Source organism: Lipotes vexillifer, unplaced genomic scaffold (assembly GCF_000442215.2).
Source record: "Lipotes vexillifer unplaced genomic scaffold, Lipotes_vexillifer_v1.1 scaffold520, whole genome shotgun sequence".
Classification (NCBI taxonomy): Eukaryota; Metazoa; Chordata; class Mammalia; order Artiodactyla; family Lipotidae; genus Lipotes; species Lipotes vexillifer.
The window spans coordinates 218,207-241,459 of record NW_006784004.1 but is presented as its reverse complement, the minus strand read 5'-3'; the positions used below and the strand labels follow the sequence as shown (position 1 = coordinate 241,459).

The following is a 23,253-nucleotide window of genomic DNA, read 5'->3' as shown; positions in this document are numbered from 1 at the left end:
GATCCAAAGTTGGTTGTATCTGCAGATGCAAAACCCACAGATATTGAGGGCCGGCTGCACCTTCACCTAGGCAAACAGGCAGATGACAATATAGATCCCAATTTTAAGAATAAAAAAAAGTAATTTGCACAACTCCTGTGGTACATAAATGGCTTATCAGAGAACTCAAATCTCCTGAGCCTTTGCCCTGGATTTAGCTTAAATCAGTCTTCAAATAGTACAACTGCCTACTACTGCAAACTAGCTTAATACTCAGGAAACAGAAATGCATAATTGATACATCCTATCTTAAAAGAACTTTCCTATTTCCTGCAATACAATGCAGAATTTAAGTAAGTGATATAAGAGTGACTATAATGATAGCAGTAGAAAAGAAACAGCACTTAATTCTTATTGAAGGGGCTAAGAAAAATTTCATAAAGGAAATGAAATTTGAGCTGAGCCATAAAGAATAAACAGAATCTTATTAGAAGAGAATGCAAGAAGGCTACATAAGGCTGCGAGAAGATAATAAACTAGACTGTGACGTACTTTTAAGGAATAGTAAATATACTTCTACGGTGAGGGAGGAACAAGTAATAAGATTACTTACTTAAGACCAGGTAAATCCCGGACACTAGCTCCTATTTCCTCTGCTTCTGGGTACAGCTTCTCCACCAGTTCCAAAGGGCCCCATATAGTTTTGTTATAACTCAAAAATGATTTTCTTACTTTAAAAAGAAAATATAATGCATGTAACTTCAACTTACAAAACTGTAGTAACCTCATGTTAAATACTTAGTTTCAACATTTCTAACTTAACATATAATTATTCACAGACCTTTCCTCTCTTATCACTACACAGCCCTGTTGATCAGGAACCTGTTGATTCTGATATTCTCCCTATCAGAAATATGCACCTTGGTCATTTTTCCATATCAGAAATATGCAAGTAGGTAATTAAAGTAGAAGAACAACTAGGCTCATTTTCTTTTAACTTTCTTTTTTTAATAGATATTTATTTTATATTGCGCAGGCTTCTCGATAGCTGCGGCGCACTGGCTCATTAGTTGCAGTGCATGGGCTCTGTAGTTGGTGGCGTGAGGGCTCCAGAGCACACGGGCTCTCTAGTTGTGGTGTGCAGGCTCAGCAGGTGCAGTGCATGGGCTTAGTTTCCCTGCGGCATGTGGGATCTTAGTTCCCTGACCACGGATTGAACCGGTGTCTCCTGCATTGCAAGACCAATTCTTAACCACTGGACTACCAGGGAAGTCCCATAGGCTCATTCTTTACCGGTACAAAAATAAGACTGGTGGCCCTAGCAGGCTGATCTTTACCAGTTTATTCAATAAACCAAGGACAAATAGTTATTTTACTTTTAAACACAAAAAATTGTGACTTTACTTTCCCTTTTATTTGAATGTGAGATTCGAGTAATATAAAACCATGAAATCACTATGTTTCCTTCTAATACTGACCAGACCTCCTGTAGATCCAGTGTGCCTATCATATGCACCACCCAAAAGCCAGCAAGATAGGCAATTTTTCCCTGGGGGAGAAAAATCAATCAGCACAAAGTAGCTTTATAATGGTTGATCAAGATAGGCATTTGACTGTTAGGATATGCCTCATGATATTTTGGGAAGTAAAGGAAAATATATTCAGAAAAGAGTTTAAAACGTAACTATCATGGCCATTATTTGGCAATTCCATTTCAGCAGGCTGGGGGAAAATAAAGACCTATGTCACTATTATTTTTTTTTTAATAAAAAGGAAGTTTTTCAAAAAGCAAATTACAACTTAAGGCCTGAGATAAGACTGTTGACTTCCTGATGTATTAAAAGAAGTATTCAGAGACTGAGAATATCAAGAGTAGGCAAAAATGTGGGGAAATAAACACATTCACTGTTGCTTGATTAATCAGTGAAGCCTTTACAGACATCAGTTGCCTATATCCTTTGACCCAATAATTCTACTCCTAAGAATCCTAAAGAAATCTTAGCACGTGTGTATAAACATATATAACCAAAGATGTCCTTACAGCATAATTTTAATGATAAAAAACTGGAAACACCTAAGTGTACGTTAAGAGGAAAGTAGTTAAATAAGTCATGGTATACATATACTATGAAATATTTTACAGCCATTAAAAATGTGATAAAGACCTCTATGTAAATGACAAAATCTTCAAACCATAAGAATAAGTTTTTCTTTTTTTTAAATAGGGAAAAAAAGAAAGTCACAGAATAATACAGCATTATTTTATTTAGAGTAAAAGAAAAAATCACCTATAATTCAATTTAAAAAAGAAAGAAAGAAAAACAGAAAAGAGCTAGAAGAATGACAAAGATTCCTTTAGAGAGATGAATGGAAGAGAATGAAGGGAAATTATGTTTTTGCTCCATGTGCTTCTATGTTGTTTGATTCATGTACAAAAAGGACATATTTCACATAATATTATATATAATTTTTAAAATTATTTTAACTCTAATTAAAGAAAAAGTGGAATCTGAAGAAACAAAAACAAAAAAACCAAACTCATAGATACACAGAACAGATTGGTGGTTGCCAGGGTTGGAGGATGGGAATGGATGAAATGGGTAAAGATGGTCAAAAGGTACAAACTTCTAGTTATAAAAGAAGTCCTGGGGACGTAATATACATAATGACTACAGTTACTGTATTGTAGATTGTATTGTATATCTGAAAGCTGCTAAGAGTAAATCTTAAAAGTTCTCATCACAAGAAAAAAAATCTTGTAACTATGTGTGGTAATGGATGTTAACTAGGTTTATTGTGGTGATCATTTCACAATATATAAAAATACTGAATCGTGTTGTACCCATTAAACTAATATGTTATATGTCAATTATATCTCAATAAATATAAACTAATTTTAAAATGAATACATTAATAACATCACATATAGGGTTTCTCAAATTTCGATGCCAAGGCTCCTTCTCAGTTTAAAGTACATTTTATTAAAACCATGTTTAGGTAAATCTCTTCTTTTGCTTTCCACATTTACCCCTACTCTCAGGTGCCATAGTCAGAAACTCCCCCTAAGTGTGCATCAGCAGATGAATGGATAAAGAAGATGTGGTATATATACACAATGGAATATTAGCCATAAAAAAGAATGGAATAATACCATTTGCAGCAACACGGATGGACCTAGAAATCATAATACTAAGTGAAGTAGTCAGTCAGAGCAAGACAAGTATCATATGATATCACTTACATGTGGAATCTAAAAAAAATTATACAAATGAACTTACTTACAAAAGGGAAATAGACTCAGAGCATAGAAAACAAATTTATGGTTACCAAAGGGGAAAGGAGGGGGGGATAAATTAGGAGTTTGGGATTAAAATATACACAGTACTATACATAAAATAGATAAGCAATAAGGACCTACTGTATAGCACAGGGAACTATACTCAATATCTTGTAATAACCTATAATGGAAAAGAATCTAAAGAAGAATATAGATATATAAAATATACATATATATAATATATATATAAAACTGAATCACTTTGCTGTACACCTGAAACTAACACAATATTGTAAATCAACTATATTTCAATAAAATTTTTTTTAAAAAAAGAACTTTCCAACTTACCCAGGCTTCTGGTATACCAACACAGAAGCAAGCTTCTCTTCCTTTTTAATAGTCACCTTAGTACACAACTCTTACATAGCCCTCTACACAGCTCTGATCATATGAACCAGAGATCAAAGTAGTTACTATAAGTAAAAGAACAGTAATATAATACAAACACATAAAAATAATTCAATATGAAATGTATAGATGAATACAGTATCCACTGTTATCATCATTTTCAGGGAGCACTCACATTTCTACAATAACCCAATCCAGAAGACAATTTTTCTAGATATGTTTCCATGCACTAAGGAGGTTCATATTTCAACAATCAACTATTTTAATGTATTTGTTCAAGAGAGCTCAAACTAGTAATTATAGTTCATACCAGAATCACTAAGCTTAAGATTTTCTATATAACTCTATAGTTGTCCTAGAAAATGGAAATCAGCTCAGAGTATGTTGAAAACATTTTAAAATCAAATACACTTTTTACAGGGACTTCCCTGGTTGTCTAGTGGTTAAGAATCCACCTTCCAATGCAGGGGACGTGGGCTCAATCCCTGGTCAGGGAGCTAAGATCCCACATGCCACAGGGCAACTAAGCCGGCGTGCCACAACTACTGAGCCTGAGTGTTCTGGAGCCTGTGCGCCGCAACTAGAGAAGCCTATGCGCCGCAACAAAGAGCTGGCATGCTGCAACTAAGACCCGTTGCAGCCAAATAAACAAATAATTTGTTTTTTTTAAACAAAAGAGTATACAAATACACTTTTTACAAAACACTAACAACTAAGGATTTTCTGAAGACCACCCATTAGAAAACATAAAATAGTAGGGTATTTTCTCCTAAAACCAACCCACCCAGTACTTTTAAAGTAACAGTAATTATGGCCTCAAAAAAAATCACATTTTCAAGCATATTTAAGATGGGAGGGGGGAGGTTCTATAGTTGGTTTTTTTAAAAAAAAATCTCACAATACCTTTAAGACCATGTTTCAGACAATGCTCCATAACAACGAAGAACTGCTGCAAGGGGGGGTAATCAGAATCCAAAGTGCGGCCAAAGCTTAAAGCAGATTCAATGAGTCCTTTAATACTGAGTTTAGCCATGTTTAACAAGTTTGCTCTCTCTACAGCTGTAGGGTCTTTTGTAGCTGAAAGCACAAGAAAGGAGTCCAACATCACTTGCAAGAACTGACATTGTCAACTATACAAACCCCTTCCTTCCCCTGTAAAACCAACAGTGGTTTGTTTTTCCTTGGTGGACAAGTAAGTCTTCCTAACATACACCCCTAACTTCTTTTTATGTCTCTCATGCATACCATAGAACAATGCTCACTCCAGCCAGTTTATGAATTATTCTCAAGATCCTGCAAATTGGCTATTCTAGGGTATTTATTTTACTTTTGTGGTACCTCTTCAGGAAGAATGAGGGGGGTTTTTTCTTTTTTTTTGTTTTTTTTTTGCGGTACGCGGGCCTCTCACTGTCGTGGCCTCTCCCGTTGCGGAGCACAGGCTCCGGACGCGCAGGCTCAGCGGCTATGGCTCACGGGCCCAGCCGCTCCGCGGTATGTGGGATCTTCCCAGACCGGGGCGCGAACCCGTGTCCCCTGCATCGGCAGGCGGACTCTCAACCACTGCGCCACCAGGGAAGCCCGAGAATGAGTTTTTTTAAATCTTTCTCTGGAGATAAGAGTAACAGACAACATGTTTAAGGGTTCACGCAAAGGCAGACAGCAGGAACCATCAAAGATGAATTCAAAAGCAAAAAAATGTTCAGAATAAACTGGCAATAAAATAAAAGGTAGTTAAAATTCTAAGATTCCAATTTCACCCATAACAAACATGACAGGTAAATAAAATAGGGGGACACAAGAGAAGCCATTCAACTCTCACTCATTTTAACCCTCTTTCTATCTTGTCTCTTTTCATTCCAATTGTAGTTCTGTATTGCAGGACTCCTTTATTTTCCCAGAGGAAATAAAAGCAGGGTCCAGTTTCACCTTAAGGTTCCCTGACCTTCCACACAGCTGATCCAGTTGAATATCAAGGTAATTGATGCATTTTTTTAAAACTGATTTTACCTGATACTTTCAATTCACAAAAATTTTTCTTTCCCACAAATTTTATTCTCAGTTTTCTTATAAATTCAGATGCTTCCCCATACTCTCATCACTGTTGTGACTGGCAGAAATATTTTCAGCAAACACAGATGCCAAAATGAAGTGTAAAAAAATAAAGCACTTAGTATACTGTCTCATAATCCCTGACAAATTTACTAGTCCAAGTAAACCAAATGTCCGTTTTTCCTTCACTGGATAAAGTCCAGGGATCCCAATGATCTAGTATTTTACTTCTGACCACAGATAGCCAGGCGTGAAGTGTGACACAATCCTAAGCAACTTAAAATGCAAACAGTCACAACTGCTACGACCAAGCTAGCTGGTGGAGAATCTCCACACAAGACATCATTGCTTCAAATATACATCGTGGTATGACTCCCTCTTTTTTCGGGGACGAAACCAGTCGATGTTTCATAATCTGCAGCAATTCTCATTTTTCTTAACAGTGCCCATCACAATCCGTAATGTACGATGCGACAACCAGACAAAGGGCGCCTTTATAACTGCTCGAAGGTAGGTCCTGGTGGGCGCCGGCAGCTCCCGAGTAGAGGAGCGTTTGCACCCAGCCGCGCCCCGCCCGGGCTGCGGCCCCCACACGCGCCCAAAGGCCGGTTCCCGCATCTTGCCTGTAGAACCCCTTCCCTGCCCCCCTGCCTGCCAGCCAGCAAGGCTGCCCAAGGGCTCGGGGCGCCCCAACACCCTCACGGAAGGCTCACCCGGGGTCCTGCGCGGCATCGCTGCCCCTCTCCCGCCCTCTGCGTCTGGAACCCAAGCCCAAACCTGAGACACTTCCCTCCGCCACCCCCAAACCTGAAAAGTCATCGCCCGTCCCCGACTATTTCCCCCGACCCGGGAGCTGCACCCCGGCCGGCCCTGTCCTCGCTCCCTGTAAGCCGACGGACCACCAAACCTCTGCCATTAGGCCCCTGAACAGGGAAGGGGGCTAGGGGGAACAAGGGGCGGCCGCGCGTTGCCATGGCGACCGCGGGCGCCCCTGCGTCCCCGGCTGCCTCCGCCCAGGCCCAAACCCGGGTTCGGACCCCAGTCCCGACCCTGAGGCCTCCATGCCCACAGCACCAGTCCTCCTGGCCTGGCCAAGCCCTCGGCCCAGCACGGAGGGCCGAGCGTCCGCTCTCGGCGTGCTCCCCTTACCCATGGCGGCGGCGGCGGCGCGGTCTCGGGCGGGGACTCCCTGGGCCCCGCCAGCAGCTCCCTTCAGGCGAGCGGCGGCCGCCACGGCGTCTGAGACCAGGCCCGCTGCGGCCCACAGCGCTCCCGGCGGCGGGAGGACGGCCGGGCGGTCCCGCGGCGCCCGAGTGGGGCGGGGGGCCGCGGAGCCTGAAGCCGGCAGCGGAGAAATCCACCCTCTCTGAGCCACTTCGGGTCCAGCCGGAGCGGAAGGAGAAGGAAAAGGAGCGTGAGGAGGCCCTCGCGTGGAGGAGGCCCTCGCGTGGAGGAGGACCTCGCGTGGAGGAGCAGGGGGGCGGACCCTGGTCTCTCACCCTGGGGGCCTCGCCGGAGCGCTAGGGCTGCATTTCCAAGGGGATGAGAGTCACGTGCAAACGTTTTCGTCCACTGGGTCAGGCTGGGTTTAATCGAACACACCTGACCACTTCCCTTCTTCACCAACTAACTCGCAGGGGACCACCAGTGAATCCACTGGTTTATAAAAAGCAACGAGGAATGGTCTCAGTAATCGAGGGAAAGGTTCAGAGATAAAGCCAGCGTTTTCTCATTTCAGGGAGTAAAAACTCTCGTGGTCAGATGACACTAGGTTTAAGTTATATCAATTTGGGGAAACTGAGCTATTACCTAGTTAGATCGGCAATTGTTTTTTTTGTTTGTTTTTTAAGAATATATTTTTTAAATTTATTTATTTTATTTTTTATTTTTGGCTGTGTTGGGTCTTCGTTGCTGCACGCGGGCTTTCTCTAGTTGCGGCGAGCGGGGGCTACTCTTCGTTGTGGTGCACGGGTTTCTTATTGCAGTGGCTTCTCTTGTTGCAGAGCACGAGCTCTAGGCATGTGGGCTTCAGTAGTTGTGGCGTGCAGGCTCTAGAGTGCAGGCTCAGTAGTTGTGGCTCACGGGCTTAGTTGCTCCGCGGCATGTGGGATCTTCCCAGACCAGGGCTTGAACCTGTGTCCCCTGCATTGGCAGGATCGCCCGTCCCCGACTATTTCCCCCGACCCGGGAGCTGCACCCCGGCCGGCCCTGTCCTCGCTCCCTGTAAGCCGACGGACCACCAAACCTCTGCCATTAGGCCCCTGAACAGGGAAGGGGGCTAGGGGGAACAAGGGGCGGCCGCGCGTTGCCATGGCGACCGCGGGCGCCCCTGCGTCCCCGGCTGCCTCCGCCCAGGCCCAAACCCGGGTTCGGACCCCAGTCCCGACCCTGAGGCCTCCATGCCCACAGCACCAGTCCTCCTGGCCTGGCCAAGCCCTCGGCCCAGCACGGAGGGCCGAGCGTCCGCTCTCGGCGTGCTCCCCTTACCCATGGCGGCGGCGGCGGCGCGGTCTCGGGCGGGGACTCCCTGGGCCCCGCCAGCAGCTCCCTTCAGGCGAGCGGCGGCCGCCACGGCGTCTGAGACCAGGCCCGCTGCGGCCCACAGCGCTCCCGGCGGCGGGAGGACGGCCGGGCGGTCCCGCGGCGCCCGAGTGGGGCGGGGGGCCGCGGAGCCTGAAGCCGGCAGCGGAGAAATCCACCCTCTCTGAGCCACTTCGGGTCCAGCCGGAGCGGAAGGAGAAGGAAAAGGAGCGTGAGGAGGCCCTCGCGTGGAGGAGGCCCTCGCGTGGAGGAGGACCTCGCGTGGAGGAGCAGGGGGGCGGACCCTGGTCTCTCACCCTGGGGGCCTCGCCGGAGCGCTAGGGCTGCATTTCCAAGGGGATGAGAGTCACGTGCAAACGTTTTCGTCCACTGGGTCAGGCTGGGTTTAATCGAACACACCTGACCACTTCCCTTCTTCACCAACTAACTCGCAGGGGACCACCAGTGAATCCACTGGTTTATAAAAAGCAACGAGGAATGGTCTCAGTAATCGAGGGAAAGGTTCAGAGATAAAGCCAGCGTTTTCTCATTTCAGGGAGTAAAAACTCTCGTGGTCAGATGACACTAGGTTTAAGTTATATCAATTTGGGGAAACTGAGCTATTACCTAGTTAGATCGGCAATTGTTTTTTTTGTTTGTTTTTTAAGAATATATTTTTTAAATTTATTTATTTTATTTTTTATTTTTGGCTGTGTTGGGTCTTCGTTGCTGCACGCGGGCTTTCTCTAGTTGCGGCGAGCGGGGGCTACTCTTCGTTGTGGTGCACGGGTTTCTTATTGCAGTGGCTTCTCTTGTTGCAGAGCACGAGCTCTAGGCATGTGGGCTTCAGTAGTTGTGGCGTGCAGGCTCTAGAGTGCAGGCTCAGTAGTTGTGGCTCACGGGCTTAGTTGCTCCGCGGCATGTGGGATCTTCCCAGACCAGGGCTTGAACCTGTGTCCCCTGCATTGGCAGGGATGAGTTAGAAATAGACTGATATTTCGAGGAAATAGAGCGATGTTTATCTCTTCATCACACTGGTCAGCATACCGTTCTATTATGTTTCTTTACTTCTTTTGGTTTTTAATTTTCTTTATTGTGAGATAATCATACATGGATAAAAATTTATAAAGCATATATACATTGAAAGAATCATAAAGTGAACAGCTGGGAAAACACCACCAGATCAAGAGGGCATAGATCAGGAGAGTCATCTTCCCTGGGGGAAAGGCCTTTAGCCACAATCCCCCTAGAAGTATTAATAAATACGATTCTGACTTCTATGACGACTGTTTCCTTGCTTTTCTGCATGTTACTACCACGTAAGTATGTGCCCCTAATCAATGTAGTTTATTTTTGCCTGTCTACAAACTTTTCACAAGTGGAATAACATTACGAACATTACTTGTTTCTTTTGTTCAACATCATCCATGTCCATGAGGAGTTTCCAGGTTAGGGTGTTTTCAGGTTTACATACTTCCTGGTCCCTATATGCAGGAGAGCCTCTAGGGCATGTAAATAAGAATACAATTACTAGAAATCAGGTATGCCTTTTTTAAAATTTACTAGATAATGCCAAACTGTTTTCAAAATTTCTCATAATTTACACTCCTATCAGCAGCGTGGTTTTTCTGTTGCTGTGTCCATTCTAATGCTTAGAATTTTGAGGATTTTTTCATTTTTTGCGTCTTGTGGGTAGGTGATTGCATGGCAGGTTTGTTTTTTAGTTATCTCATTACTGAGGACATTGAGCACTTTACCTATGTTTACTATTTGGAATTTCACTTTTGCAAAGAAATGGTGCCTGTTTTTCTATTGACTTACCTTTTTCTTATTGGCTTACCTTTTTCTTATTGGCTTGTGTAAGTTACTTAATATTCTACATACTAATTTGATGTCAGTTATGTGTTGCCACTATCTTCTGGCTAATTTTTTTTCTCTCCTTATGGCAACTGTTGATTAAATATAAGTTCTTAATTTTCTTGTAGTGAATTTATAGTTTATGCCTTAGTGTCTTAAGAAATCCTCCTTATTCCAAGGTCATGAAGATACTCTCTTTTAAGAATTACATAGTTTTGGGACTTCCCTGGTGGTCCAGTGGTAAAGAATCCACCTTCCAATGCAGGGGACGCAGGTTGGATCCCCGGTTGGGAAACTAAGATCCCACATGCCGCGGGGCAACTAAGCCCATGCGCCACAACTACTGAGCTTGCACGCCTCAATTAGAGAGCCCGCGTGCCACAAACTACAGAGCCCACGCACTCTGGAGCCCACACACCCTGGAGCCTGCATGCCACAACAAGAGAAGAGAAAACCCGCACACCACAACTAGGGAGAAGCCCACGCGACCAAACGAGCGCCACAACGAGAGATCCCATATGCCACAACGAGGACCCGATGCAGCCAAATAAATAAATATTAAAAAAAAAAAGAATTACATAGTTTTGCCTTTAATATTTAGGCCTGTTAGTGCACCCAGAATTAATTTCAGTGATGATGTGAGATAGGGTCAAATTTCATTTCCTCAACTATCCCATCACCCTTTCACCATTCATCTTCCATGCCCACGAGCATGGAAGTGAAGGTCAATGAGCATGTATGTGAAGCTCAGTTCCTAGGCCAAAACCTCATCTGATCTTCAGAACCACCCCATGAGGAATGAATTATTTACCTCTTTTACAGATGAAACTAACCTCAAAGATTAAATAACTTGCCCAAAGTCATAGTACTATTAAGGAACAGAGCCAGAATCTGAACCAGTACAAAACTAGCCTCCATTTTCATAATGTCAAAATACATCTGTGGTTTTTAGTGTTTGAAGGAGCCTAAAACTGATGACAAGTCTAACCCCTTCCACCATCTTGCTGTTAAACATTGAAGTGACTGACTGGTTCATTTTTCTCTTCTCCAAATGTTGAGCAAAAAGGGAGGGATTTGTGTTCCAAGTGCATTTAGAAAAGCAAATAATGTTAAGTATATATTTATTTATTTTATAAAATCATGAGAACAAAGGAAAAGAGCTTTATTTTCTGGATTGCTTTCCCTCCAGTGACTTTATAGGTAACATGTAGGAAAGAAATTTAGTTAACAGACCAGCTTTATTTAAAGCAAAAAATATTTCTTCCTTTGAGGAAGATGTTCTTAAACTCCAAAATACATATTTGCTGGATACTCTAGCCACCTTGTATTGAACAGAATTGGAATTAGGGTGTATGTTTAAAACCTATTACACTTAATAGGTTTAAACTAGAATATTAATCTGTTCTGAGCTCTTGATGTACTAAAACTAAGAATCTAGGTTTTTAAACGTACAGATATAATCATGTAACAAAATACTGTTTTTTAAAAACTCATCACATACTGAAATACAGGGATGAAATTGAATGACGTCTAAAATTTGCTTTAAAACATGTCAGCAAGGAAAAAAAGGTTGAAAACAATTGCTGCAAAATCTAACTGTTGAATATGGGTGATGGGTATATAGGAGTTCATTATACTACTTTTGTGTGTGTTTTTTATTTTATTTATTTATTTATTTTTTTTGCGGTACGTGGGCCTCTCACTGTTGTGGCCTCTCCTGTTGTGGAGCACAGGCTCCGGAAGCGCAGGCTCAGCAGCCATGGCTTACGGGCCCAGCTGCTCCACGGCATGTGGGATCTTCCCGGACCGGGGCACGAACCCGTGTCCCCTGCATCGGCAGGTGGACTCTCAACCACTGCACCACCAGGGAAGCCCATTGTGTGTGTTTTTTAAACTTTTATAATAATGTTTTAAAGCTCATCATAAAAAGAAAGCTAGTTAGAGCCTTAAAAATAATTTTTATGTAAAAATCTTTCATAATAAGCCAAAGCAGTATCTATACAAGAGCCGAGAGTCAGGAAAGGCAGACTTCACCCCCTGGGTCCATCTTGGTTCATACTTTCCAGGATCATGAGACCCAATCATCCAAGGGTCAGTGGTGACTTGAGTGAAGTTGGATGGGCCTATCCTCTTAGCTACAAGCAGTCTTTTTATTTTTATTTTTATTTTTTTTGCCATATGTGGGCCTCTCACTGTCGTGGCCTCTCCCGTTGCCGGACGCGCAAGCTCAGCGGCCATGGCTCACGGGCCCAGCCGCTCCGCAGCATGTGGGATCCTCCCGGACGGGGGCACGAACCCGTATCCCCTGCATCGGCAGGCGGACTCTCAACCACTGCGCCACCAGGGAGGCCCTACAAGCAGTCTTTTTAATGAGCAAAGCTGTCCACTGAATCTACATAGACCAGTTGGTCAAATCAGGCCACAAGGTTTCCAGCTGGCCTGAGATGTGATTTTCTTACACTAACAATTGTAATGCTTTTTTTTCTTTTTGGCTGCACTGTGTGGCTTGTGGTATCTTTGTTCCCTGACTAGGGATTGAACCGCAGCCCTTGGCAGTGAAAGCACGGAGTCCTAACCACTGGACTGCCAGGGAATTCCCAACAATTGTAATGCTTCTAAACATTTGTATAGCACCTGGAAAATGTACACAACACTGAATGGGAAACACACAGTACCTGGGAAAATTGCTGAATTACTAATCAGAACATCTGGGTTCTAGCAATGACTTGCCCAGAGCCATATGCTAACGTGAAATATCTATGCTAGGTACTCTGTAGGGTTTAATTCAATTGAGAGAATATCTATGAAAATTATAAAGCATACTACATATTATTACCACTGCTAAAAAAGCAGTAAGTGGTATAAAGCTACATATAAAGATGGAAGTAATTCTTTCTGGAAGGAAAAAAAATCAGAAAAGGCTTTCTGGAGAAGGTAGCATACTAGTCTTTCAGTCTGGGTGAAGTTGCATAAATGGTATTGGAGAAATAGACAAATATAGATAGAGGATACAACAAACAAGAAAAAAGACATGTATAGGGAAGAGCAAAAAGAATATATTAGGGAATTCTCTGGCAGTCCAGTGCTTAGGGCTCTGCACTTTCACTGCCATGGGCCCAGGCTTGATCCCTGGTCAGGGAATTAGGATCCCACAAGCTATGCAGTGCAGCCAGAAAAAAAAAGTACATTAGAACAAATATGCAAAGAAATAATGGAGAATGACCTCCATTACAAACCACACGTTCCAACCTATTAGTGGGATATGAAAGAATGTTAGTAGGTTGCAACCAGCTTTGTGTTTTTAAATTAATTAATATTTTTGGCTGCTTTGGATCTTCGTTGCTGCACGCGGGCTTTCTCTAGTTGTGGCGAGCGGGGGCTACTCTTTGTTGTGGCACGCGAGCTTCTTCATTGCGGTGGCTTCTCTTGCTGCAGAGCACGGGCTCTAGGTGCGCGGAATTCAGTAGTTGTGGCATGCGGGCTCTATAGAGCACAGACTCAGTAGTTGTGGCTTGAGGGCTCTAGAGCGCAGGCTCAGTAGTTGTGGTGCACGGGCTTAGGTGCTCCATGGCATGTGGGATCTTCCCGGACCTGGGTTCAAACCCGTGTCCCCTGCACTGGCAGGCAAATTCTTAACCACTGCGCCACCAGGGAAGCCCCGCAACCAGCTTTGCTTTTAATGGAATAGTGGAAAATATTAGGGTACATCACATATAAAAAGGGTAAATATTTTGTTAAAGTACTGTTTAAGGTGCACGCACATACATATGTTCATGCTGAGTCATGATACAAAATGTGTTTTTTGTTGTGTGTTGTGGCAATTTTTATTCTTAAGCACCAGTCCAGATTATCATATACCAAATTACCAGTAGTTATAACTAAATGATAAGATTACAAAGAAATTTAATTTTCTAAAATTTGTAGTTTTTGAAATTCTCACTAAAATCATGTACTACTCTATAATTAGACAGAAAAAAAAAATTTAAAGAAAGAAAATTATGCCAAGACTTTTGAACTCAGAAAATGTGAGGTAGATGGTGTCCTTGACAGAAATAGAGATTACAGAGGAAGGCATTAGATGAAGATGGAAATTTACATTTTGTATGTGTCGACTCGGAAGTGCTCACAGAAGACTCTGAAGGCAGGAGCTGGAACACAGATATAACTAGAATTCAGAAAACATGGTGGGGTATACAGATTTGGTAAACAGCTACATAGGTCATGGTTGGAGCCAGTGACTGTCCAAGGAGGGAGAACAGGACCAGACCAAACATAGAGCTCTAGGAAAGACCTGTCTCTGGAGAGTGAGAGACGAGGAAGAAAAGAAAGGAATCAGAGGAGGCAGCAAGAGAGGTAAGGAGGCAGGAACTCTGAACTGATTTTCAGGAATGGGGCCACTGGAATGGCTACACTGTCATCACATCCTGGCTTTACACTATAAGGAAGACCTTGTCTAGGCTAATGGTGCTTTTGATCTGGACCTGCACAAAGTGACTGCCCAATAACATTAGAGACTGGTAGCCACTGCTGTCTTAGTCCTTGGTGTGGATGTCATACTTAAACTGCACTATTAGCAATCTGATGGCCCAGTCTGGGTTTAACTTACAGCTCACCCCAAGCCTCCAGCTCACAGCATCTTATATATAAAAGACGAATCCTAACTCTTTCAACTAAGTGGCTAGACTCTTTTTTTTTTTTTTTTTACACAATGTATTTATTTATTTATTTATTTATGGCTGTGTTGGGTCTTCATTTCTGTGCATGGGCTTTCCATACACAATGTATGTATTTATTTATTTATTTATGGCTGTGTTGGGTCTTCATTTCTGTGCATGGGCTTTCTCTAGTTGTGGCAAGTGGGGGTCACTCTTCATCGCGGTGCGCAGGCCTCTCACTATCGCGGCCTCTGTTGTTGCGGAGCACAGGCTCCAGACGCGCAGGCTCAGTAATTGTGGCTCACGGGCCCAGTTGCTCCATGGCATGTGGGATCTTCCCAGACCAGGGCTCGAACCTGTGTCGTCTGCATTGGCAGGCAGATTCTCAACCACTGCGCCACCAGGGAAGCCCAATGGCTAGACTCTTGTAATCAAGGCAGAGTCCCAAATGACAAGAAACATGGAACCCCTCCCAGGGCTCTTCTTCCACAGGGCTTTGCAGGCCATACAAATCTGTAACGCAACCACTGATTGAACCAAAAGAATTTACATTATTCATCTCACTCTCAGGAACTGAAATTATCTTCAGTTCCTTCCTGTTATATAACTTCATGATATCTAACCAATGTTTAACCCTTATCTCTGTAAACTTCCTAGTTTTTCCTGTCTAATCCATAGTATCTCCATGATCAACTCCATCCTGTGTGTCCTTCATAAATCTCTTTATAATGTCAACACTCCTTGGTTTCAGCTTTAGAGCACTATCAATATTTCAGTTCTCAATACTGGAAAAAATTGTGGACAACCCTGAACTTAATTATTATTTAGTATTAATAACTGACACTGTAAGATCTAACAGTAAGAGAACAATTTATTTAATAAAATCTTCAAGTAATAACTTTTTTAAAACATGTGAGGTAGAGGCAGCAATTTTTAACATACTTAATTAACATTCATTAAAAAGAAAACATTTGAGAGAAGTGAGAGATCTCCCTGCCAAAGATGGATACACTAAGGTTAAAATTGGTCACAATGTAAGTAATCAACAAGCACTTTGAGGTAACTGTTTTACAAAACATTTTTATACCAAAAGAGAAAATTGAGAAATGCCCTAAAACTAAGGGGCATATGAACACGAATAAGTGAAAATAGGAATACACCTTTTTAATTTGTCATCAATTCAGCAAACAAAATTTCTTCTCAAAAGAACAGTAGGAATTATTTTCTTTCACTAGAATACTGAAAAGTGAAAATAACAAGTGGGAGAGTAAGGAGAATCAGAAATTAACTGGAAATAATACATTTATCAGTGATAATTTAAAAGACTAGGTTTAAAGTGAAAATATCTCTGATATGAGAAAGCAAAAGTCAGGAAAAAAACCAGCAGAATGGCCTTTGAATCAGGGACCTCAAAATACAGAAAAACGTCTTACTTATGTTCTCATCATCACAAGATTGTCCTTAAATGACAAAAGCAATCAATTTTCTTACCTAATCTTTCAAGTAAACAAAATATGATTAAAAATCTAAAAGATCAAATTAATCTTGAAAATTTAGACTTAAAGGTTTAAGCCTCAGATTGAAAAATTCATCCCAGCTTTAAAAGGTGGTAGAAATTTATCAAACTCTAGATCATACAAAACCACATTTATAATACCTATAAATTTAGACTTTTCAGTTCTGGTTCACCTGTACTAAAAAAATACTATGTTAAATTTTGTATGGTAATAGAACTTTATGTTTAACAAGGTTATACCAAAAAATAAATAAAACAAAAAAACTGGAATTCTGAAAGAGTATATTTACATCATTTCTTACCCTTGGGATAAAAGTTATCTTCACAGTGTAACCAGGCACTGATTTTACAGCATATCCAAATTATAAATAGGCAACAGTTAGAGAAGATCATGATGGTTTGGAAAAAGCAAGGAAAACAGTGCTTTATCTTCTTTGAAAATTACCCAATATATGACAAAGACTTTCATGTTCTCCTGATGGAAGATCAATGATGTAAAATAAATTAAGGAAGATATATTTAACACAATGTGGAATTACATAAAAACATATATGACATTATTATCTAACATTCTGTAATTTGGTTTACAGGGCTGCTAAAAAAATTGTAAAGATTTTTATGGCATTTTATGGATAATAATATACTTAAGCAATATGGTTTACATATCTTAGCCTGAGACCTACATATAATTTTTTAAAGAGATGAGCTATTTTTAAAATAATCTATTAATACAATATGACAAGTAATAATCTCCATTTTTAAATATAATACTTTGTCCTAGATTTTTTTTTAAAAAAGGTTATAAATTGAGGGGAGAGGAACCAGAAGGGATGGATAACCAATTTTCCTAGATGTATTCTAGGAAATATGCACCCTGCTCCTAAGGCAAAAAATCAAGTCCCTTCTTTCCCCCTTTCTCATTTCACAAACTATCCTTCACCACCACGGTCAATATTCCACTTTTTTCTTAAAATTACTTCCTGTGAATTGTTTTCTCTCTTTCCTTTGCAGAATCAGATCTTTTGAAATATGCCCATGGAAAACACAAGACACCGAGTTTTAGTTTATACAAATACATAAATGAAGTACTCACAATAGCACAATCAAATGTGACCATATATAAAACAAAAAGGATATTAATTTTTCTGAGTTTAGATGATAAAGTAGCTTCCCCAAAGGAGGATAGCGGTTTAGTGAGGGCACACATCCCAGGAGAATCAGCTTATGTTTGGCTCTGGTTATAGCAACATTAAGACGCCGCCAATCTTTCAACAGTTCACCAAGCTGAAAGAAATTGTAATTTTCACTCTTTGAGTTTTCTTATTTGAGTTTTTTGAGCAGTTTTCAAAAACATATACTGCAAAAAAGATTCATCAACATATTTAAAATCCAGACAGTTGGAAAAACTTGCCCACAGTGCCAACTTCAAGTATTTTATCATAGGTATGATATCCTAGCCATAATTTTAAATTATTAAATACATATAATAAAAATATATTAAAAATTTTAAAATATTAAATGTATATAATACAGAATTGAAGTTAGGACTTCCCTGGTGGACCAGTGGTTAAGACTCTGTGTTCCCAATGCAGGGGGCCCAGGTTTGATCCCTGGTTGGGGAACTAGATCCCACGTACCACAACTAGGAGCCCACATGCCGCAACTAAAGATCCTGCACGCAGCAACAAAGATCCCAAGTGCCGCAACTAAGATCCAGCACCGCCAAATAAATAAATATTAAAAAAAAAAAGAATTGAAGTTATCTCCACTCAGTGTAGCACTGTTTTTTTTAAATATCTATGAAACAAGCTCTCCGTTTCTTTTTTTTTTTTAATTTTTCTTTTTTTAAAATAGATTTTATTTATTTATTTATTTATTGGCTGCGTTGAGTCTTCCTTTCCTGTGCTCAGGCTTTCTCTAGTTGTGGCGAGCAGGGCTATTCTTTGTTGCGGTATGAGGACTTCCCATTGTGGTGGCTTCTCTTGTTGTGAAGCACAGGCTCTAGGCACGCAGGCTTCAGTAGTTGTGGCACACGGGCTTCAGTAGTTGTGGCTCACGGGCTCTAGAGCGCAGGCTCAGTAGTTGTGGCACACGAGCTTAGCTGCTCCATGGCATGTGGGATCTCCCCAGACCAGGGCTCGAACCCGTGGTCCCCTGCACTGGCAGGCAGATTCCTAACCACCGTGCCACCAGGGAAGCCCCAGTGTAGCACTGTTTTTTAACAGTAATAGAAACTCGTCATAGTAGAAGACTCAGAGGAGTGGTTAAATATACCGTGACCCATATATACAGTGGAAAACTATGCATCTGTAAGAACAGAATGAAATCTCTGTGTAATGACATGGAAAGATCTCCAAGCTATTAAGTGGAAAAAGCAAAGTCCAGAATAGTGTATATATTACCTTTTGTGCAAAAAAGGAAGGAAATATGAATACTGATTCATATCTTTAAGCATATGCTTAAAGAAACGTAGAAGGTTACCACAAAAACAAAAACAAAATAAAACCAAACGTGATTATCTGTGAGGGTAAGAACCGAGTAGAGGAACAGGGAAGAAGGGAGACTTTCTACTATGTGTATTTTATTTCATTTATTTATTTTTGGCTGCACAGCGTGGCATGTGGGATCTTAGTTCGCTGACCAGGGATCAAACCCGCAGCCCCTGCATTGGAAGTGTGGAGTCTTAACCACTGGATGACGAGGCAAGTCCCTCTACTACATGTATCTTAAAAACCATGTGAAGGTATCGCAAAGTCAAGAAAAATGAGTCAAGGAGAGATAAAAATGCAAAAAAACAAAACAAAGCCTGGAATTATCTATACATTTGAAAGTATATCTAGGGAAGCCTATATGTTTAAAATGCTCCAAACACAATAACCAAGAGGTAGAAGCAACCCAAATGTCCACTGATGGATAAATGGATAAACAAAATGTGGTACATACATGCAGTGGAATAATATTCAGCCTTTAAAAGGAAGGAAATTCTGATACATGCTACAACACGGATGAACCCTGAGGACATTATGATAAGTGAAATAAGCCACTTACAAAAGGACAAATACCATATGGTTCCACTTCTATGGAAAATTCACAGAATTCATAAAATTCTGTCAAATTCACAGAGACAGAAAGTGATTGCCAGGGAAAGGAGAGAGTGGGAATTAGGGAATTGTTCATGGGTATAGAATTTGTTTTGCAAAATGAAAACGTTCTGGAGATGTGTTGCACACACTGTAAATATACTTAATACTTGTGAATTGTACATTAAAAGATAGTTAAGAAGGTGATTTTTATGTTATGTGTTTTTTTACCACAATTAAAAAAGAGAGGAAAAAAAGAGAGGTAAACAATGTCCCAAACAAATATAAAATACAAATCAGACAACAAAGCAGAAAATACAATTAACTCACAGTTCCATCTTTATTACTTCTAACAAAAGATACTAGAATGATACTTTTGTCTCTTCCTTGGTATTTGTCTACTGTATTAACTTCCACCATCCCAAGACAAGAACATGCCAATAAATCATTGATGACTTTTAACTGTTGCCGGTATGGTGCAATGATGCCAATATCAGAAGGATTACAACCAGCCTAAACAGAAAAGAACACAATTTAAAGTGAAAAAATCCTGACTTTTGTTATTTAAGCTTTACTAAATTTATTAAATGTTTACATAATGTGCCCAATTGATGTTTATAATACATGTTCCTATCACAAGGAGTAAATACAATTATTGAGTTCACTCTAAGGCTATATCCACATTTCCTGAAATGAAATAATTTCCTCAAACATTGTTGCCTTGATATTTATAAGTTCATGGCAGTATAATGGTTTGTATGCCTCCACAAGTGTTGCCATACCAAAAAAAGTACAAAGAAATACATTTTACTTTCTGCTATCCCTTACACCAGATGTTTCCAATTGCCAATCATACTGACTTCAGCACTAAATTGAAACAATCAGAATTATCTGATGTTACAAAGTTATCCTAAATGGAAACTCAAAATGCCACTACTGTATAAAAAATTACATGTCTTAGATAAATGTTCTCAAAATAAAAACAATCAGGCTTCATTCGAATCTCTTTATCTTAATAAATAAAAGTTAACTTTAGATCTAAAGTTCCTTGCATTCTAATATTCTATTACTCTGCACCTTAATATTAATTAGCCCTCAAAATTAAATTCTATGTTACCTTAATAAAAATTGAGGTCAGGAAAACAACGAGTTTGGCTTCTGTTATATTACTGACACCTCCCTTTTCAACTTGTTCTGGTGCTGGAACCTAAATAGAAAAAATATGCATCCTGCTTGCAAAACAATCTCTGAAGTTAAGAGTACCGTCAGTACACAGGTGGCCATAGAGACAGTACTACCACATGTGAAAACAGATGAAAAATATCTTCATCTTAAAGTTGAAGGTAAAAGAATTAACAAAAATGAATGATATTAGTCACTTTCAGAAAGCCACCCAGAGGCAACCCATCTTAAACATGCTACATAGAGTTCAGACTAAAATCTCTATGAAAGCCGACCATACACTGGGCTTCACAAACTTTACTGTGTTATCCCCCATTTTATAGGAATCAAAGGTCAGAAGAGATGAGTAGCGTGCCCAAGCCTCACAATAAATCATGGCACTAGGATTCAAACTTAGATCTGGCTCTAATATCGGTACCCTTTCCATTTTCTTGTTGATTTTTATACAAATAATGGAGCGATAAGGTTCCCCAGTTTCTACCATACCTAGTAGAACTTTCAAAGGATTGTTTTGCTACTACATCATTCCTTAGTAACCTTGATTAATTTTAATACAACTTATTTGGAATCCTGATGCCAAGAAAGAGGAAATGTGAGTAGCAAAAAAGAATCTGAAATATCACTGGTGAGGTTAAAAAATGGTAAATTATAACTAATAAATTAGAGTTGTGGTTTATAAAAGCAGTCATTTGTGAGATCAGTTCATGTGACTAAATATCCCAGAGCCTGCCTGCCCCTAGGTGTTAATTCTTCATCCTGAAACACTAAGGCAATGTCCAAGAGAATGAAAATCCCACCATGGTACACACATGGTAAGACCCTATTTTTAACAACCAGCTGGCTCCACCCATCTTAATAACAAGAGATACACCTATTTTAGAATAACATGCATACATATAATTGGTCATTATATTTTTATTTGAACTTACATAGACTTCCAAATCAATAATGAGAAGCACTATATAAAACAAACTGAAGGAACATAGGGTCAAAACTTTGTTCTTAGTTCTCAGAAATAAGACTCAAGTCATTTAAAGTCCTTGTGCAGATTTTTTGTTTAATGACAGATTTGCAAAGAGATCTTTAGATGCATACGGTGGGGGGAGGAGATATATGGGAAATCTCTGTACTTTTGGCTCAGTTTTGCTGTGGACCTAAAACTGCTCTAGAAAATAAAGTCTGTTTTTTTAAAAAAGGTCATCAAAAGGACATCAATTTATTGTATCTGCTGTCCATTTGTAAACCCAGACCTTTGACAATATCAATGCCAATTTATTTTCGAGGAAATGTAATTACACAGTTGAGTTCACTTTCTACCTTTCTGACTTCAAAAGTCAATTTTGACATCTATCAATCACTAGAATAAACCTCCTCCCAAATACAGTGAGTCTATAGAAAGAAAAGATTCTTTTGTGTTAAAGTACAAGAAGTACACTAGTTTTAACTGATGCTCTAAGGAAGCAATCGCTACTGAAAACTGAGGAATACAAATAACAGCAAAAGGAGAAAAACTAAAGAAAATATTTGTTTTTTACCTTGTCTGTGTTAAGGAAACAAACAGGACTTTTTGGCTCGAAAACTTCAACCAGCCAAGGATTTTCAGAATAATCAGCATAAAACTCCAGTTCCAGCTTTACATCTTTAAAGTTAGGTAGGTTTATCACTGCATTGGCCACTTTGTCTGATCCACACTCCAGCTTTCCTTCGTATGTCAGTTTATTACTTAAGGACATAATTTTACTAAGGGAATTACAAAATAATTTTAGTTTTAGTGATGAACACAAATACAAAAATCACTCGTAGCTGACACTGTTACAAATACCTGTTCATTCTGTACTGCACGGTTAACTGTACGACAGCATTCTTATTCTGTTCCAGCCTCTTGAATAAGCTTTCACTCATGCCAAGAGCTCTGTCAACAAATCCAGTTTAGGCTTATCAGTGTACTGAAACTGTCCCTTAAAAAGAATCTAGTTTAAAATTGAAACCTCAACGTCTGCTTACCTTGCTTCACAGTTTAGTACCAGGGGAGGAAGCTGCTGATGATCCCCCACCAACACAAATCTCCGCGAAAAAAAAAGTGGCCCTAGGCAAACTGGTTGGCTAATTTGAGAGGCTTCATCCACTATACAAAAATCAAAAGTTTTACGAGAAAATATGGGATGGTTTACTCCCATACATGTTGTTGCAACTATAAGCTAAAAACAAACAGGGAAAATAGATCAGTTATTTAATATGTCCAAGAAATATACCTTGTTTTTCCCATTTTTGAAATTAAAAGATCAGAAAAGAACTCTTTGTCCCCCAAAACAGGAATCCCCCAATATGACTGCAGAAACACATATAGCATACAAAAAATTTTGTTTACTATAAATTTTTAGAAATCAAGTTAATTTTCCAGACACTATAACAATGCTCAGATTTCGATATTTCAAAATGGAAATCGGAAACATTCAAGAGGCAGTAAGTTAATGAATTTATTTCTTTAACGTCAACCAGGACTTTACTTCTGGGAAGATGGAGTACTTTGCCCTACTCCTCCCACAAAGTACAATGAAAAACCCTGGACATTATATAAATATAAAACTATAAACATAAAGACTGAAAGGCGGAGAAAAGGGAGACCAGCTAGGAACCTTGGGACACGAGGAACACCACAGTTCCCTGGGTTTTCCTTTTGTCTCACATATCCCAGATTTGGAGCTGATAAGACTAGGAACACAGGAATGC

At 40.2% G+C, this 23,253-nt stretch overlaps 2 protein-coding genes across 5 annotated transcripts in view; both read right to left on the bottom strand.

Annotated features, from left to right (window-relative positions):
- RUFY2 (RUN and FYVE domain containing 2) overlaps positions 1-8,303 on the bottom strand; it is a 47,372-nt gene extending 39,069 nt beyond the window's left edge. The window contains exons 1-3 of one of the 4 annotated variants that reach the window (XM_007456464.1): positions 8,201-8,303; positions 4,568-4,741; positions 593-710 (exon numbers count right to left, since the gene is read on the bottom strand). In XM_007456464.1, coding sequence (XP_007456526.1) covers positions 593-710; positions 4,568-4,741; positions 8,201-8,204 — 296 coding nt within the window. In that variant the 5' untranslated portion in view covers positions 8,205-8,303. Of the gene's footprint in view, positions 1-592; positions 711-4,567; positions 4,742-6,426; positions 6,533-6,862; positions 7,007-8,200 lie in introns of those variants that run through there. The other 3 variants (XM_007456463.1, XM_007456462.1, XM_007456465.1) reach the window with 3 other exon arrangements.
- Positions 8,304-16,629: 8,326 nt separating this feature from the next.
- The window catches only part of DNA2 (DNA replication helicase/nuclease 2), a 47,156-nt gene continuing 40,532 nt past the window's right edge, over positions 16,630-23,253 (bottom strand). Inside the window, exons 15-21 of the mRNA XM_007456458.1 lie at positions 22,528-22,721; positions 22,346-22,435; positions 22,059-22,263; positions 20,459-20,548; positions 19,672-19,854; positions 17,399-17,545; positions 16,630-16,755 (exon numbers count right to left, since the gene is read on the bottom strand). Coding sequence (XP_007456520.1) covers positions 16,687-16,755; positions 17,399-17,545; positions 19,672-19,854; positions 20,459-20,548; positions 22,059-22,263; positions 22,346-22,435; positions 22,528-22,721 — 978 coding nt within the window. The 3' untranslated portion in view covers positions 16,630-16,686. The remainder of the gene's footprint in view (positions 16,756-17,398; positions 17,546-19,671; positions 19,855-20,458; positions 20,549-22,058; positions 22,264-22,345; positions 22,436-22,527; positions 22,722-23,253) is intronic.